Source organism: Maylandia zebra, linkage group LG10 (genome assembly GCF_041146795.1).
Source record: "Maylandia zebra isolate NMK-2024a linkage group LG10, Mzebra_GT3a, whole genome shotgun sequence".
NCBI classification, from domain to species: Eukaryota; Metazoa; Chordata; class Actinopteri; order Cichliformes; family Cichlidae; genus Maylandia; species Maylandia zebra.
Window position 1 is genome coordinate 2,976,391 of NC_135176.1, and position 18,717 is coordinate 2,995,107.

General features: G+C 41.3%; 1 protein-coding gene across 3 annotated transcripts in view; it reads right to left on the reverse strand.

The window, feature by feature from the left end:
- dscama (Down syndrome cell adhesion molecule a) overlaps positions 1 to 18,717 on the reverse strand; it is a 109,330-nt gene that overhangs the window by 74,074 nt on the left and 16,539 nt on the right. For all 3 annotated transcript variants that reach the window (XM_004561608.4, XM_004561609.4, XM_076888898.1), the window contains exons 2-3: positions 9,856 to 10,173; positions 8,430 to 8,579 (exon numbers count right to left, since the gene is read on the reverse strand). In XM_004561608.4, coding sequence (XP_004561665.1) covers positions 8,430 to 8,579; positions 9,856 to 10,173 — 468 coding nt within the window. The remainder of the gene's footprint in view (positions 1 to 8,429; positions 8,580 to 9,855; positions 10,174 to 18,717) is intronic.

The window sequence follows — 18,717 nt, forward strand, 5'->3', positions numbered from 1 at the left end:
TTCCTACCTACATTGTAACTGTGAGTTCAGCTGCCAAACAAGCCTTATTAGGCAGTACAGTATAAGGGTTGTCCTAAAAAGTCATAATAATAATTCTAAATAAATAAATGTGACTACTTTTTATATTCTGATCCAGCAGCACCTTTTTTGCAAAGCTCATGTAGATATTAATATTTTCTACCACATATCCACATATTTACTGTGAGCAGTCATTCTGTCACACTCAAATTCATGAACTCTAATCATTATTCTTTGCATTTATTTTTCCGTTCATGATACCGTAACGGGATTTCAGACAATCCATCTTTGTCGCTATCTATGTACATCTTGTTTTGATGCCCAAAAGGTTTGCGTGCTTTTTTTCCCTTAAAGCTTATCATGCTGCCTGCACACTGCCCAGCCTAAGTGTATCTACCCGTCATGTTCCCATAATGCTTTGTGGCAGCTGCAGCCAGATTCATGCACACAGGTATTGATTTTCTTCCCAGCTTTCTTTTTTTCCTTCGGTGCATCCCTTTATTTATCTCGCTAAGCCCCTGCCACTGGGTGTGAGGAGAGAACCAGCTCGCAGCTTGTGTGAGAGGACACAGTGAATTCGGCACGAGAGACGCTCGCCACATAACCTGGATTTATTTTCATTTATCTGTTATTTATCTGGCAGCGCTGCGCCACGGCTGAGTATAATCCTGCTCTGTGTGGGTTGCATGCGTAGGTATGCATGTGTGTATTTGTGCTGTCTGTCCATCCGTCCATGCAAACACTCCATTTTCCACAGGCCACCTGACCCATTTTTCTGTGTGAATAACAATACTCCAGCCAATCATGGGCAGACAGAAAGACGAATGCTGGAAAAAGACTACATCCAGCCCGTCACACGTCGGCCTCCCAACCCTGCCTGTCGACAGAGTGAGGCAGGGAAAGGGAGAGACAGCGTGAGAGAGAGAGAGTGTTATCCTCACTTCCTTCCCTCCTCCCCTCCCTCTACATCTTTACCGCACAGAGGCTGGCTGGTGAAACCATAACCCGACCTACCTGGTCCCTAGCTCAGGTTTGTGCTTTGCCAGTGGCTGCACTTCCTACATGCCCTGAGAAAAGGGCGAAGCTGCAAGGCAGCTCCAAAGAAAAGCTGTTCATGTTAGCACACTACCTGCAGGCTACAACCCACAGTATATGGTGAAGGATTAACTCCAATCCGACCCGCTACACAAATGTTTACACTGGGGCTACACTGAAGCTGTGAAGCAGGAACGGGGGATTATCTTAATATTATATGTTCAAACATAACCTTCAATTAAACTATCATGCATGTGCACTTTAATGAAACATTTACATGATCTGTTAACCTTTTAACCTGTGCGGCACAACACATCTGCCTCCAAGGACATCTCAGGGTGACTCAGTGTCTCACTAGTTACACAACTACCTTGGAAACGCACAGTTCAGCTCAGATCAACAATGCAACCCTAAACTTCTCACTTTGTAGCTTTGTAAATGCAGGACTGGTGGAGAGGAAACAGTAGGGACTGTGGCAATGCATGATGACGTCCAGCAGCCTTTTGATTGCAACTCTTGATATTTACTTCAAAGGCCCATTATACACAGCCAATTAAACTGAAATAGTGTGGCTGGCTCCTCTCCCTCCCGGCAATGGCTGCAGGGATCGAGGCTGGCTGCAGAAATAACTCAAACACACATCCCAAATGTCAACAAACATGAAAGAAGCTGTGAAATGCACAAGAAGGCTCAGCATATAGACAGACTGCATGCATGTGTTAGAGCAATCTGTAATCTCCTAAAAAAACAACTGTCTCTACACGCTACCAAAACCAGCAGTACTACGCTGCAAAGTGTGAGATATCACTGGTGTAATCTAGCACTATTAGTTCATTTGTAAAATAAATGACTACGGTGAAGGGTACAGGTCCTCTATATGTGTAGGAGAAAGTGACAGAAATAGTGTAAAGAGGGAGCAAGAGAACAAAAAAAGGAACTGCAGGAGAAATAAGAAAAGGCTACGCAGAGCAAAGAGAATCTGTGTGAAAGCCGACGGGCCTCGTGTTTAGCTCGTGCACTGAATGAAAACAAGCCCCTGTTTGAGTGCGTGTGTGTTTGTATGTGTATGTGAGTGTCTGCAGTGTAGCGCTGGGGGGTCGGCCCCCTCGCAGCCTTACTGGTGCTGAATGCAGAGCAGGCAGCGCCAGGCCAAGGCGAATGACTACAAGGCCTCCTCAGTGACTGCAGCACAAGCTGCACCTGGGGAACAGCCCTGCACAGCAACACAGCTGCAGCCAGAAATGCTACAGACGCCCTAAAGTAACCCTGCAGGAAGCACATTTGTGTATAGCAGGTATGAACCACAACTTCCAGATATACCGAGCTGTGCTGAAGTTTGCAGCTGTGGTGATATATGAATGAATGCTCTTGCTTTTGTTATGCCAGCTTGTCCATGACTGTTATATCTTTGGAATCCATTTTTTAAAAAAAACCATATATTTCTTTTATTTCTTTGTATATGTGTGTGTGAATGTATGCAGTATGTAAGCATACAATTATAGTCAGTGGGTCCATTTCACCCTGCCCTTATCCTTGCGTGTATCGTTAAGGAGGCCAGCTCCTACAATGACCTCCCACAGGCAGCGTGAATCTCTCAGTCACCCAGTCTTGTTACTTTCAACTAAAAAAAACACATAAATCAAGCCCGTCATCTGCCACTTAACTACAACTTTTAGTACACACTCTAATCTTTTGCCCTTTAGATTACTACAACTCACTTTTTCACGTGCACTACTTAGTTCTTGCTGGCTTCCCTTCAATTGGTCCTGAATGCAGCAGCCTGGCTGCCGAGATGTTATTCCAGCAGTTGGTCTCAGCAATAATCTGATCAGGGCCTTTCAGCTCTTCTACACTTTTATTTTAAATCCTCAGGCAGCCATGCTTTTGACATTTGAGTACCTAAACTTTGAAACAACCTCCCATCAGAACAGCTGAATCTCTGGATTATTTTAAACATCTGATGAAAACACATTTTTAGAGGTTTTCATAACCTTTTGGCAACAGTTCACATTAATGCTTGCATATATATTTTATGTATGTATAAACATACATAAAGTATATGCAATGTACATGTACAAATGTACAAATATGTGCTCGTATGTGTCTATGCGTGTTGGGATAGATACACTTAACTTTAATGAGTGGATATATTATTAATCTTTTGGCTCCTCCTTGTAGAGGTCACCACAGCATCTGCCTCCATTTCACTGTATCATCCTCACACAACTCTCTGTAACTCCTCCATCCCCACATCCATAAACCTCCGAGGTCTCCCTCTTTTCCTCCTGCCTGGCAGCTCCATATTCAAATGGTCTGTATTTGTATAGCGCTTTACTTGGTCCTAGGACCCCAAAGCGCTTTACACTATACACAATCATCCACCCATTCACACACACATTCACACACTGGTGATGGCAGCTACATTGTAGCCACAGCCAGAGGCGACAGAGGCGAGGCTGCCGGACACTGGCGCCACCGGGCCCTCTGACCACCACCAGTAGCCAACGGGTGAAGTGTCTCGCCCAAGGACACAACGGCTGAGACTGTCGGAGCCAGGGCTCGAACCGGCAACCTTCCGATTACAAGACGAACGCCCAACTCTTGAGCCACGATCGCCCCAACATTCAACATCCTCTGTCCCTCCTCTACACGTGTTCAAACCTTCTCAACCTTTCCTCTGACTTTGTCTCCAAACTGCTCAAACTGAGTCCCTTCTGTCTTACTTCTAGTGAGTTTCATTGTTCTTCTCTCCAGTTCATACCTCCACCTTTCCAGGCTTCCTTCCACTTGCTCCCTACTGTCACTCGCAAACATGATAACTCCATGGAGACTCCTGCCTGACCTCATCTGTCAGCCTGTCCATCACCACTGCAAATAAGAAGGGGGTCAGAGCTCCCTGATGTAGTCCCACCCCCATCTTGAACTGATATCTCATTCCTACTGCACAACTCACCACTCCCTTATGTTCTCATACATGTCCTACACTAGCCTTCCTATTATGTGATTTCTTAAAGACACAAGGAGCCTCTTCTGATCTATACTTCTCCATCATGGCAAACATCACATCTGTAGCGCTCTTTCTCGGCATGAAGCCATACTGCTACTCAGTGACTGTCACCTCTCTGTTTAACCAAGGTTCAACAAGTCTTTCCCATGGCTTCATGGTATGACTCATCAATGTTAACCCTTTGCAGTTACTACAGATCTGGACATAGTTCTGAAATATTGGTACTGAATCACTTCTCCATTCCTCAGGCATCCTCTCATTCTCCATGATTGTGTGAAGCAATCCTGTCAACAAGTCTACCTTTCTCTGTCTTAGGATTATCCATACTTCCACAGGAATGTCATCCGGACCTTTCCACTCTTAATATCTCTTACAAGTTCATAGTCCACACCACAGCTATTTCTGTCCTTTTAGCAAAATCCACTACCATCTGGCCGTCCACATTCCTCTCTTTAACATCTTACCTAGCCAACACCTCCTTGCTTCCTCTGTCCCCTTCACCTACCTGCCCACTGAAGTTTGCCCCAGTCACCTTCTTCGCCTCCACAACACTCTTCAAATGTTCTTCAAAATTGCCACTAGTTCATTTTACTTCCTATCTACAATATAATAGAAAATTTCACCTCCAATGCCCTTGGTCTTGTTTCGTCTCCTGAACACAAAATATACTTTATCTACCTTCCTTCTCTGCATCATATCAGCTAGGACTCGTGACTTTACTAGTCTACACTTTTGCCCACTTCTCTCTCACTGCCTCCTAGCACACCTTCCCCTTCCTTTATCTTTGGCGAAGAGTAGCACAGTGCAACCAGCACCCTGTTGGTAGTAGCATTGGAGGCGGCCATTGTTAACTAGGACCTCAACTGATCCAGTATGGAAACCCCACTTTTGAGCCACGTGTTTGATTTGGCAATCCCCCATTTATAGTTTAGTGGTAGTAGTAGTACTAGTAGTAGTATTTATAGTTATAATCTTCATAGCAGAAATTCAGCTGCTGCCATCGCCACAGGAGGTGACCGTGACGGGAAATCAGTCTGAGCTTAAACTCTATTACTACAATGTAAAAAAGTCCAGAAATATAAATAAACACAATATGTCATTTAATAATAATGAAGTTGGTTATCTCTCTAGTTCAATCATTGTTTCAGCTTACAGGCTGCTGTAAAATATGCACAACACATATTTTACAGCAGCCGGTTTTTCCTTCCTGTTTGTAACGGACCTTTTAAATCCTCTGCTTTGGGCAGTGACTTTTGAGGACTGTTTGAATCCTGACAGTGATTAGCTCTGTTGGTCAAGCAGTCGGCAGCAGTTTACATAATGTGATGACCTGAATGTGCGCTTGTTTTATGGGCTTTGGTTGGATACACCTGGTTAACATGTGATGATATTTCATGTCCATGAAGCAAAATATGTTACAATGGGAGCAAACATACTAGGTATATCTACACTATGTTAAAATAAGTGAAGATTTTTTTCCCATCAGTTAGGCAGGTTTATGACTTAGTGACCAAACACAGTGTTTTTCAAGAGCCTTAATATTCAATATTCGATACTCTATCATGTAATAGAAAAACAGTAAAACCAGTTCTCCCTCCTCTCTCCTCTTTAAACAGTAAATACTCTTAAAACGACAACAGCAATGTAATAATAATAATAATAATAATAATAATAATAATAATAATAATAATAAAAAGACAGAGAAGAAGAATCTTTACGTAGATACTTTTGAAAATAAAATTAAAAGGTGCTTCATACGATGAGAAGGAAAACCAGCAGCAATAAAACATTCAAGAAAAGGTAAAGGTAAAACAACGCTAGCAAGGAAGACAAAATTGAAAATCTAAACACAGGTAAATTACAAACAAATTTAAAGTAAATAAAAATAATCATTAGGAAGAAATGATAAAACTTTATAAAAGCCAACATAAAAATAACTTAAAGTGGAAGAACTGAAAAAGCCTGTTTATAAAGTTCTGTCTTTATGAGAGATTTAAAAAAGGAGCCTGCCAAGGAGGAGCTCGTCTCCTTACAGAGAATGGGTTCTGATCAGAACCTCAGCCGAGGACCTGCTAGGTTACCAATGGGCATGTACTATGTCAGAAGACCCGAGATATCCTCCTGAGAACTGAGGAAAAAGCATCTTTCAGTTTAACTTTTCTTGTGATTTCCTGGAAATAGGCCACCCACACACATGGGATATCATTGGAAAGGCCAGCATGTCCTCTATTGAGCACATCAGGACTTAGAAGGTAACTCAAATAAGTCAAAAGATATAGACCAAAACAAATGTCCATTACAGAGGACAAAAATGAATAGGCTGGGCCTCAGGCGGATATACCACGGTGCAAGCTCAGTGTGGGCTTTAAAGTCATCAGTAAAATCTCTTTAGATTTCTTTTAGACAAAACTGAGCTGCTCAATGGTCATGTTATCCACATGTGTGGAACACCTAAGCTGTGTTTTCCTGCTGTAATCACTCGTCCTTTCAATTTTGGCCACGAATCAACTCTTAACTATCTGTTGTTCCACCTCACTGCAAAGCATTATCTTTGTTCTTTCAGTAAAACAAAGCTGTAAGAGACCAAAAATACTGGAGCATAAAAAGCATGTTTTCTGAAGCAGCAGCCCACTATATAAGCACTATATCAGACAACGACAGCGCATTGTTGCTTTTACTGGATGTCCTGGCTGAATGCATTATAATTTTCCATTCTTTTCTAATGGACACCAGGGTTTTTAAAGTGGTGCTTTGTTAGTGTACACTGCAACAACTCGACAAGGCTCGGTCCAGTGAGACTCGCAGAAGGCCTGTCTGCACACCACGCTACACCTTCCACACTGAGAGAGCCGCAGTCAATTATTCATACCAGAGACAGAAAAGCTACATTTCACAAAGTTTTTTGTTTCAAGTGTCAATATTATTTTTAGTCATGAAATATTTAAACACTGAAGGTTGGTCATCGGGATGTAGGGGGTCAAGCCATCTTGAGTTGAGTTGTCAGTTAGTGTGAATATAGACTTAGGCACGCACACGCACAAAGCACAGTTAAAAGGTGTGCAGCAGAGGATAAGGGGAATGGACGGTGCGTCAGTAGGATGTGTGCACTGAGATGTGAATAAAGACCATTTGCTCATGGATTCATAGGCTTCCGTCATCCATTATTTAGCATTGAGAAGAGCAGTGGATTGGTGGCTGGATGATTTTTTCTGACAGCGTTTACATGGCTGACGGCTACAGATGGGCCGATTTTTACGGCTCAAGATAAACACTTTGTGTTTTCAGCGCAAAGACTTTTCTCTGTAAAGATAACCAGTGGAAAAGGTCCTCGAGGATCGGGGGTGTGAAAAAACGTGGTTCCCTTCACACAATGCGACAGTGTGGCGATAAGTTTAAAAGGTCCAGATGCGATGCATTTCAATGACAAAGACTGCAGTACAGGAATATATGCCTGTGTCTGAAAAACATGCCTGCGGCAAATCCATTTATGGACAATTAAGAGATTGCTATAGATTTCAACATGAACGATTTTGCCTCAAATGTGAAACATCAACAAAAAAGCAGCTACTAGCCGGCGTTTGCCCTGCATCCAAACGCAAAATAGCATTAGCTCCTGCCTATTGAGTTTGCTAAATGCCCCACATAAAGTGAATTTGCCCCCCAGGGCTGGGAAACAATCACGGAGGCGAGTGTTCCATTTAAGTGATTTGAATGATCGGGGCACTGCAGTGCTTCCTATCAGCCAGAGAAATGGGTCAATACACTGAGACTAAGTGACATGGCTGGCAGTCTGCGCTCTTGTGGAAGACCGGGCAGAGGAAGAAGAGCGGGACCTAACTGTCATTGGGTCAGACAGATGTGGAAATACAGACGTGCACATACACTGAATGACTCCGGCTAGCTAGGATAAGCTAGGCCTGAGATGGCGCACAAGCCTCTCTTCTTCTTTTGACAAACAACACTTGTAATCAGCATTTGGCCAGGACAAATAGTCCTTTCTACTACAGTGTATTCATTATCAATGAAACTGTGAAGCTTTATCTCACTGCATGTACCTGCACCTGTAGAAATGCTCCCAAATAAAATCTCTTTTCTGCAAACTAAACAGAGTTCTACCACTGTGTGTTTCCTAGTATATCAAGAAAGCATATTACATCATTCTGTCAGTACCAAAAATAGCCACCACACCACTTTTTCACTCCAGTTTACTAATATGCAAATCTCTCCTAATTTCTCAAAACAAGATGAGAAGGCAACTGTACAAGAACAATGCAGCAAAAAGGCAAACAAGGTCCACATCAGTCACCAAACACTGCCGCCAACTTTTGATGCAGGAGTCACTGTAGTGAAGAAAAATGCCATGACTTACCTTCAGGGGTGATTGACACAGTGTCTTTCTCCCAGGACACAACAGTGATGTAGGCCTCCACTGAGGCAGGTATAATACACTTGAAGACCGCCACATTGCCTCTCATGGCTTTCTGGTCCTCCACCCGGACAGTGTAGGGCTCTCGTAGGACTAGGAGGGGAGGACAGACAGGTTTTAATATAAAATGGGACCAAATTAACACGGGCCTCCTGCTCGAGTTTTTTTTTACAATGATTGCTATAAAATTTTAGCTTCATATATCAAATATTTTTGATATACACACAAATATATGTGTGTAGATATATATATATATATATATATATATGTACATATATAGATGTTTAAAAAGCCAACTAGCTTTCAGGCCTTTTATGGCACATTGAAATCTGAAGCAATGTTTGAGCAAAAAGCTGTTAAATATAAAATCCTGATATTTTAACTGGTCTTTCTTACCATTAAACTGAATCAGGATCTGTATTTGGTGACAGATACTTCAACCTCAAATATACTTCATCCTGTAAAGTCTAATATTTGAAAACACACTAATAAAAAAATGGACATTTTTTGAAAGTTATATAGCTGTATTTCACAATAATGCAAAATAAAGCATGTAGAATGCCTTTCAACAAGAAATTCTTATTCACAGTACTGAGGAAAATGCTTTTTTCATTCACATGGGTAGTCTTGCAAGATCAAATTGGCACGTCCACATGGCCTGATCAGTGAAACTACCTCGCAACATTCAAAAGAATTGATTTCTACTTATAACTGAGTATCATCTGGAAACTGGAATCTGAATTTTGTTCTTTTGGGATTTTACTTTATATAAAAGTTGAATGAAAATATAATTTTCTTTATTTTTTGTGACTAAGAATTTTAAGATTCTGTTTTATTTTTGCATAATTGTGAGATATAATTATATACTATTCAGACATTGTCACTAGTCTTTTTCTATGTTTATGAAACGTTGGTGAATGTATATGTTTGAAATAAAAAAGAACTGAACTGAACTATGTGAAGTTTTTTGATTTCTCAAATATGGGAATATGAAGCAGTGATGGACAGTTTTTCATATTTTAAATATCTAGTTATTAGACTTTTGTTAACATAAGCACCAAATTATAGTTAGAAAAATAGAAATTCAGGCTTTTATCTTTATTAGTTTTTGATATACTCATGTTTAAATATTAGATTCCATTGTATGAAAAATGACCTGAAAGTGGGTTGACAGACCATTTTTCAAAAAAAAATTATCTTGAAAAGTATTTGATATGTCAACTTAAAATGTCACAGCACTTATTGTATATGTTTAAACTTTTGACCAATCTGTATCCAAATCGGAGCATAAATTGTTCTAAAAGTTTGCTGATTTGCGATGTGACGACCCAATGGAAAACAAAACAGAGTGACGAGCAGAGAAACTGACCAGCCTTAATGTGAACATCTTGGCTCCTGATTCTCCCTGAGGGGTTCTCCGCTGTGCAATAGTAGGTATTGTCATGGATGAGTTTGCTGAAGCTGGAAGGGGGGATCTGGAAGATCTGAAGGGTGCCATTGGGGTGCACATGACGGATCCCTGGCACATCATAGATCTCCTCGCCGGTGGCCAGGTACCAGCGCAGTGAGACAGGAGGCACACCTGCGGCGGGACAGGGCACCGATGTCCCTGTGGTGCTGGCAAACACTACCTCTTGCACAGATGCATTGACAAAATATAAGCTGGAACGTAGATCTTCACCGAAAACTGCAGAGAGAAATGAGATCAGAAAACCACGTCAGACACGGCACGGCGAATCCTTTAATAACTACCAAGAAAGGACCCCGTCAAAGATCTGTGAGAGAACAACCATATTTACATATTAGTGCTCTACTGCATTTGATTTTTTTCTTTAATTTAGGCCAAGTGTGTTTTTCACAGGCTGGCTGCTGTGTTTGTCCTCGCTGCAGTGATAAGAGGTGGCAGGAGTGTGTTTCTTGTTGTCTATGAAGAGACACTGCAGCAAGGCCCCAGAGAGTAGTAGTAGATGTGAAACTACAGAGCTGCAGAGAAAGCCAGACCTGCCTACAGACAAAGTGCGTCTATCCATACCAGAGTCAGTTCAGTAACTTTCATTATTGTTAAGAAAATACTTTTTTTAAATCGCTCACCGAGAAATAGAAACAAAATTCTTCTAAAAGGTGCGGTCAGAAGAAAGGCCTGCGGCCCACAACGTATTCACCAAAGGGTCTGATCGTGTTTTCACCAGGATGGATTGGCGTCACAAAAATGGAACACATCAAGACAATGACTATGCTCAATTTAACACCTTCTGATATTATGCATTGTCTGCAATACCACACCAAAGGGAGGTGATTAAGCGAAGGACCTCTATGCATCCATCTATCCTCTGCCGCTTATCCTTTTCAGGGTCGCGGGGGGGCTGGAACCTATCCCAGCTGTCTTGGGGCAAGAGGCAGGGTACACCCTGGACAGGTCGCCACACACAGACACATTCACACCTGTGGGCACTTAGTTTTAGAGTTTCCAATTAATCTATCCCCACTAACTGCATGTCTTTGGACTGGGGGAGGTACCCTGAGAGAACCCACGAAACATGAGGAGAACAAACTCCAAGCTAAGGACCTATGCTACTGAATTTCTTTGAGCTCTGACGAATTTGTTTCTTTGTAATCACAGTGAATGTATGTTTTTAAAAAGCCATTACAGGCTATTTTTTTAAATAAAAAAACTCAGCACTTTCAGCTTAACTAATTATTAATTGGAAACTCTAAATGGGAACTTGTATTTTAACCCTCATAGGGAAATATCCATACGTTTTCTCTTGACAAACACATTTGTGCCTACATTTTACAATAGATCTAAAAGCCATTACAGCAATATTTAATTTTGCATTTTAAAAATAAATTATTCATCATTACAACAACGATATAGCATATTACTGCTGTGGCATCAAGCACTCACTGAGAATACGTTTCGGTGACTACCATTTGGATATTGCCAAAATACATGCACCAGCTGGTAAGCTGTGAATTTGTCATGTGTGCAACAGAAGATGTTTTCTAGTCATCTTAACTAATGAAGCAAGTCAATGTAATGTGATGCACTTCCCCAGCAGTAAGTTACCGCTGTGGATAAAAACTGACAATGCAGCTCTGTGCTGTAATGGACAACCCACACTGTCGGCATGCAGCCAGGATATGTTTATTGGCTGGAACCCAAGTAAGACAGCAGAACTCGTTTAGTACATCCAGTGCAAAATAAAGTCATGATGTGTGTTTGTAACATGTTTCTATAAATCTACAAACACTCCATATGTATCACAGTTGTCACTTACTGTAGTTCCTTTTATACGATTTTCTCTCCCCGAGGAAATTGCATAACCTTCAGCGGTAATATTTATTTAAGAGATTCATCACCAATAGATGAGATTCAACAACAGTGTTGTGTCTTACAGGAAATGATGCCAAGGCAAAAGAGAAGATGCGTCATAATTATATAGATCGCCATTAGAAACATAGGTAAAAGACATTAAAATGAGTGCTGCTCATCATAATCACATAATTGTTTTTATATGTGTTTTATTTCTACTGGTTTTGATCAGTCCTAATTGAGCTGAGTTAGCAGCATTCATTCACAAACACAAAGGTAAACATCAGTTTGCTTTATGTTTCAATTCAAATTTAGAGATGCTCATGAAACTTGTTTGTCTATCAGACAGGTGAATATCCCACCAAGCACCAAGCGTCCATTGACACTGTTTTTCAGGTTAAAGCTCTTGGTTTAAAAATATGTTACATTACGTCTAAATTCAGATGGAAGACACATCCGGGCTTAGTTTGCTTCAAAAATAATACTTTACTCATTTACTCTTTCACTTTTTCAACTAAAACTTAAAGAAAGTTTTAAGCAAACGTGAACACTGCTGTCTTTAATGTCTTTTAAACATAGCTGAAACACATATTTATTGGATGCTGCCTCTGTAATGTGCAATGCATTGAAAAGGACTCTACTAGATCTATTGTGACAGTGTCACCAGGGTCCATGGAGGGTACCACCTATGAAGTTAATGACAAAAGTTTCTTCATTAATATGATATAAGGGTCATGGCCCATGCACATTTAAAATGACTGGTTGTCATGCAGTGCTTTTAAGCTGACTGTTCAGCTCACCTTAATTTTCACAAAAGTGTGACTGAGGATCTTTTATTGAAATATGCAATATTGTAAGTGGTTCTTTCACTCAACGTCACTGAAGGTCACTGATATTCTGTGGTCTCTGGTTGCTATGCTGCTTGCAGCCACTTCCTGTATGCATGCGCCGTTACATGTAATGGAATTCATATTTTTACCAGAATGTACAAGGATGATAACGGCAAAGACTGTAGATGTGATGAAGCTTGCTGAAATGCTGCCCACAAGCTTCTTTGTGCTGTAGAAACGAGTATTGCCTACAATGTGTTACTGTAATCAGCTCTGCTATCTGCATCTCCAAACTAAATAAAAAAATTGCACATATACAAACTTGGAAGTGATAATTCCTCACTGCACACAGAGCGAGTGAACAGAGAGTGATCAGCAGTCCTGCAGAGCTGTCGCATGAGCAGCCTCTGTCAGTCACCCTTTGTAAATATTGCATCTCTACTGTATGTCTGCTCTCTGCTAATGCGGTCTACCTCCTCCTGTCCCCAGCATGCTTGTGCGACGGCTGCCAATCCCCCCTCCCCAGAGACCAAACATTTTAGCGCTTCATAAATTCCTAATGAGCGTTCTCAAGTCACCGGCTACTTCCACCCACTGGTCGTTCAACCTGTAACAACAAACAAACAGTGTGGCGTACACATGTTTCTGCACATTTCTAGCTGCACTCACTTCACACATACAGTACTCAGAGGGCCGGGCCTGGAGGTGTCGAAAAGAGAATGGCTGCAGTTGTCGACAGCTACAAGACTGTAGTTTCTTTTTCCATGAGGTGGCAAGAGAGGGTAGAGTCACCATGATACACAGTTCAGCTGTGGGAGACTTTATTGATTGCCAGCTTGGCTATGTTTAGACTTAAATGTTACCTACCTTAACTGGCAAAAATGCCCATGCAGGTCCACAGTGACTAGTTATAGGTGAACTTTGGGGCTGTGTGGGTGGAGCAAACACAAACTTATCCCACGTGGGCCCCAACTGGGCGTGTGAACACAGAGCTTACAGTAGTTTTGAATGTTGGTGTTCCGATATGGGTTTTATACGGTCAGACCCACTATGGACCTACCCACATGTGTGGCCCCACGTGGGACCAAATCAACCATGTGGTGATTCCTTGTGAATAGCCATTGAGTATTTCTTCTTCAGACACCTTTCTCACTCACTATGTGTTAACAGACCTCTCTACATTGTATCATACTTGTTATTAATCTCTGTCTCTCTTCCACAGCATGTCTTTATCCTGTCTTTCTTCTCTCACCCCAACCAATCACAGCACATGGCCCCGCCCCTCCCTGATCCTGGTTCTGCTGGAGGTTTCTTGCTGTTAAAAGGGAGTTTTTCCTTCCCACTGTCACCAAAGTGCTTGCTCATAGGAGTTCATACGATTGTTGGGTTTTTCTCTTTATGTATTATTGTAGGGTCTACATTACAATATAAAGCCTCTTGAGGGGACTGTTGTTGTGATTTGGCGCTGTATAAATAAAATTGAATTGAATAAGGAGTTTATTTATTTTGAGCAACATTCTGGTCCACACTTTATACCAATTGGTGGCTGTATTGTATAATTGGGCAGATATGAGCTCCTCTCTCCACTTAGTGTAGGCAGCCCACTCTATAGGCTACTCCACTAAAGCCCATCTGGGGCCCACATGTGCCCTTATTTTCATGTTGGTCCTGGGGCCCACAATGGGCTGCCCACTGTGTGGGTCTGTCCACAGTGCCCCCTCATGTTTGCTGTGCAGATACCAAAGGTTTGGACAGATAGCATTCAGCTTTAATACATGATATCAGCACAAGAGCCTCCTCAAACCTCTCACTAAGCAATTATACAAATAATCTAACTACAGTACAATTATTGTGAGGGTGTTCATTTGATTTTTTTTTAAACTGCCTTAACACTACTGCCCTTATATTCCAGGGCAACTCTCAAGTGTTTCGTTTGCCGTGCTATCTTGTTGACTTCATTTTGATTTCTGTTTTATTTTGAAGGTTAGTCCCTTGTGTTTTTTCTCCTTTGCGTTTTCCCCTACCCTTGTCAGTGTCATAGAGTGACATATTATTAACCCTTTAAACTTGTCAGTCAACAATTAAATGGCTCATTTATGAAGCATAAACCTTTTACCATTATTATGATTTTTATTTCCTCAAAACAGTTGTTCTCGGAGTTCGACTATGCTGTCATAAACACAGTACATAAGCTGCAAGCAGGCCAAAATCATTAGACAGAGGCATAATAAATAATTTAGAATGGCCCTCTCCAACTATAATGATACACAGACAACTTCTCAGGGGTTAATTTACAGCCATGTAATCACACAGAGTAACAGCTTGTCAGTGGTTTTCTCAAGCAGGAAAGTCTGCCATCAAGATGGTCATAAAATCTCAGCATCTGTTATGAATAGCAGGGAGCGAGACTCTTTTATATGGATGACTTTTTCACCGCGGTGCAGTTCATTTTCTTCCAAAACAGATGTATGAGCTCAGTCTGAACCTGATCTTCAACAAGCTGTACAATGTAAAGGCTGAGGAAATCCAAGAGTTAGATCTGTCACACTGCATGATTTTTCTTTCCAATATAGTGTCTATATTTACAATTATGGGGAAGCCCAGTATATGAAGCTATCAACAAAAGCAGGCAACAAAAGTACTTCGATTTTATCTACTGTCAGGTCAAGCTGGGTGCCAGACTTTTAATATAGATCACAAGTTCTGAAAAACACCTCATAATGACAGGTCAGTAAGAAAAAATCAGACAGAATCTAAATTCTCTTCATATCAGAATAATATTCGTTTTCATTCACCTTGGCCGGTGTAGTGGTAACAACCAGCTTTTACCATAACTGTTAGAAGTGACAGAGTGAGAAAGAGTTCACCCCACAACTGCTTTTGTTTCACATACACGTGAAAAAAATTAAGACCCCCAAACTACCTCTACACGTTACTGCTTGGATGTTTATTTTAAGATGAGAAAGCCTGATGGATATAAAACCCCACCATATCCCAACAGTTTCAGATAGATACACTGGGAGTGCATTTACGTTTTAGAGGAAAATAGTCAGGGTGGGGGTTGGATGGGGAGATGGGAGAGCTGGAAAGCTCTCAGACAGTGACACAGAGGCCGCTATGTACACAGAGATGGGACGAGAATGCAAAGAAAAGGGTGGAAGAGATGCTCTGACAGAGGTCGAAAGCACGCTTCAGCTTAGTCGTCATCCACAACCTCCTTGAAATGAAGGTTTTTACCTTTTTTATTCCTCTTCAGTCTCTTTTTCTGTATCTATTTCTTTTCCAGCTGTCTGATTGCATTCTCTTCTAACCTTCATCTCTCCTTCACACTACTTTAACCCTGCCTTCAACATTCTGATTTTTTCCACCTTTACACAAGGATACAGGTACAAAAACAACAAACCAGAGCAAAAAAAAAAACAAAACGCATGAAGCCACCTCCTGATTTGCATTTATTATCCACTATTATCCACTGGACCTTTCTTGCAGCTAAAAATTTGGAAAATTAAACAACACATATGCTCTGCTGTGCTGTGGCTCATGGTTCATGAAAATTGAAAAAGAAAATCAACTACTTTATAAATAATTAAGGTACTTGGGCCCTACATCCAGCAATGCATCTGAATCTGGTTAAAAGTAGACACTCCTCACAGTCTATTCCCTCTTACTCTGACACTGAGTAATATCTAATAAAGAAGAACCCACACATAAACACAATTTGTATTTTGGGGAACATAATATTGAATATTCAGTTATAAATTAACAGCCCAAGACTATTTATCATAATTGTTTCTTTCAAGCAAAGAGACAGCACGTGGGAGGCTGCTGGCTGTCATCAAGCGTGTGTACCACCGTTAAATAATAATCTTATTAACGGCTGTGATAAAATAGAAAGACGTAACACATACACATGCGCATCTCAGAGATACCTTACGCATTGTTTTTGCAGCGGGATAAAGCACATTTTTGAGGATCTGTTGATAACGCTGGGACCGCACGAGCAAGATCAAAACAAGAGCTAGCAGAATGTTGAAACAGGAGATAAAAGATTTATGTGGACCCTATCAATACTCAGTCAGCCGTCAGCCTGGTTGGCAGATAATGGCTGCAGTCTGCAACACTTTGGTCCACATCTTGTTGGATTTTCTGTTCATAGGTCTCTCACATTAATGGGCTTTTTATCAATATTACTAAAAATTAATATAAAACAGCAATTGAAAGACAGCAAACATCATGGAACAGGATCATTTTGACACATAAACACTAATAATTGCACATTAACTAAATGAATACTAGCTAAAAAGAAAAGAAAATCACAATTGGAAGGGGTGCTACTGCTTTATTTAAGTACTGTAAAGACAGATTGACGGTAAAGAATAAAATAGAGGAGAAATGCATCAAAATAAGTCATTACCGGGAGAGGAGCCGTGTCTGCTGTGGGGAGATTTTTCAGTTTTAAAAAAATGAGTCTTGTTTTGTTTTGTTTCTGGTCATTCTGTGGCTGGAATTTCACTGTGGAAGTGGTTCAGGCAGCTCCACCCACACACAGCCACTGGGGTCCAGGTGGGATTTTCTTTTTCTGGTGACAGAGTCATTTGTGTCACAAAGTCTAAAAGAATAAGTCCAAATGAAGCTACTGTAAATATCTACAAAGGCTCACTCTTGCGAAAATGACACGAATCATTATACCATGAAACTGTCAGAAAACACTTTTTAGGTTTATACAAACTATTTAAATCCTTCAGTGCATCCGTTCTCTGTTCCCTTAACATGGCTCTGGCGTTACCCACATGCCATCACATTATCATGCTGAAGGAACACCAACCCTCTCCCACGCCCATCATGCCCACACACAGAGGCATACTCTCTAACAGCTTCTACATGGCAGCTTGTGCCAGAGTTGTCTTAATTGACATTACTTTTCCCAGAGCCAAAATCACAAAGAGGAAAAAGTGATATTGTTCAATTATGAATCCCACGCATGTATAATAGATGGACTCTCACTTTTTTTGCGCGTGTTCTTCCTTAGCAATTCTCAGAAGAGGGGCAGGAACCGGTGGGGGTGGGATGGGGGTCCATTTGAGTTAGCCTCTTCCTGTGTGGAATAATGCTTGGCACGCTCCCAGATGTCAGCACCTATTGGTGGCAGGCCCTGCTGAAGACTCTAATCATGGATTGCAGGTGACTCCTCATGCAATTTTCTCTTTGCAGAGCCTCTGCTACTATGTTCGGAGCTCAAGGGCAACAGACAAGCTTCGGTCACGGAGAGTGCACACAGGCGTGTCAGATGGATCTGTGCGCTTGTGTGTGTGTGTGTGTGTCTGTGTGTGGGAGGTGGGGTTAATGTCTGGTAGCCCATGAACATAGAGACTGACATGGGCTTGGTTCACTGGTGAGCCAGCAGGGAGTCAATGCAGGCAGGAATGTTGCTGATTTAGCCTTCCAGCATGACAGAGAATAGCAGACAGGAAACAGTTGTAGTTATCTTTTAAAAATCAAGATAGGGGTTAAAAAAATTCTCAGTTATATAACATCTCAAAAATATTAACCAAATAATGTTTATATTTTTCCTTCAGTATTTGCTTGCAGACCAATGCCAGTCAGTGGTTGCTTCACTGAGGCAATTCATTTAAGTAAATGTGAGATCAATACAGGTCCCACTAACACACAGCATAAATAGGCCTATGCATTAGCCTGTGCATTAGACCACTGATGTGTCAGGGGGTTTTTGCGCAGCTTGTATTTACCTCAACCAAACATCATTAATCAACTTTTACTGAATGAGTATGGAGGCTCCTTTTTTTCCCGATGAAATGCCAACAAAAGAGAAAAAAAAATCTACAATTTATGACATATTATCCGGGTTGACTGCTTGGTTCCCACAACAAAAGCGTGGTTTTCACCCTTTCTTCTGTGATTTTATCACATTCAATGAGCTATTAGCCCAAAAACATGTGCTCAGCCAAGGCTGTTAATGTATTTAAACACTGGAGCCCGATTGGGTATTAACCACAATGTGGCCTATGTGGTCTGCACCAGGTCAGCGGGCACCAGGGCATCAAGACATTAGGGCATCTCCACTGGGGCA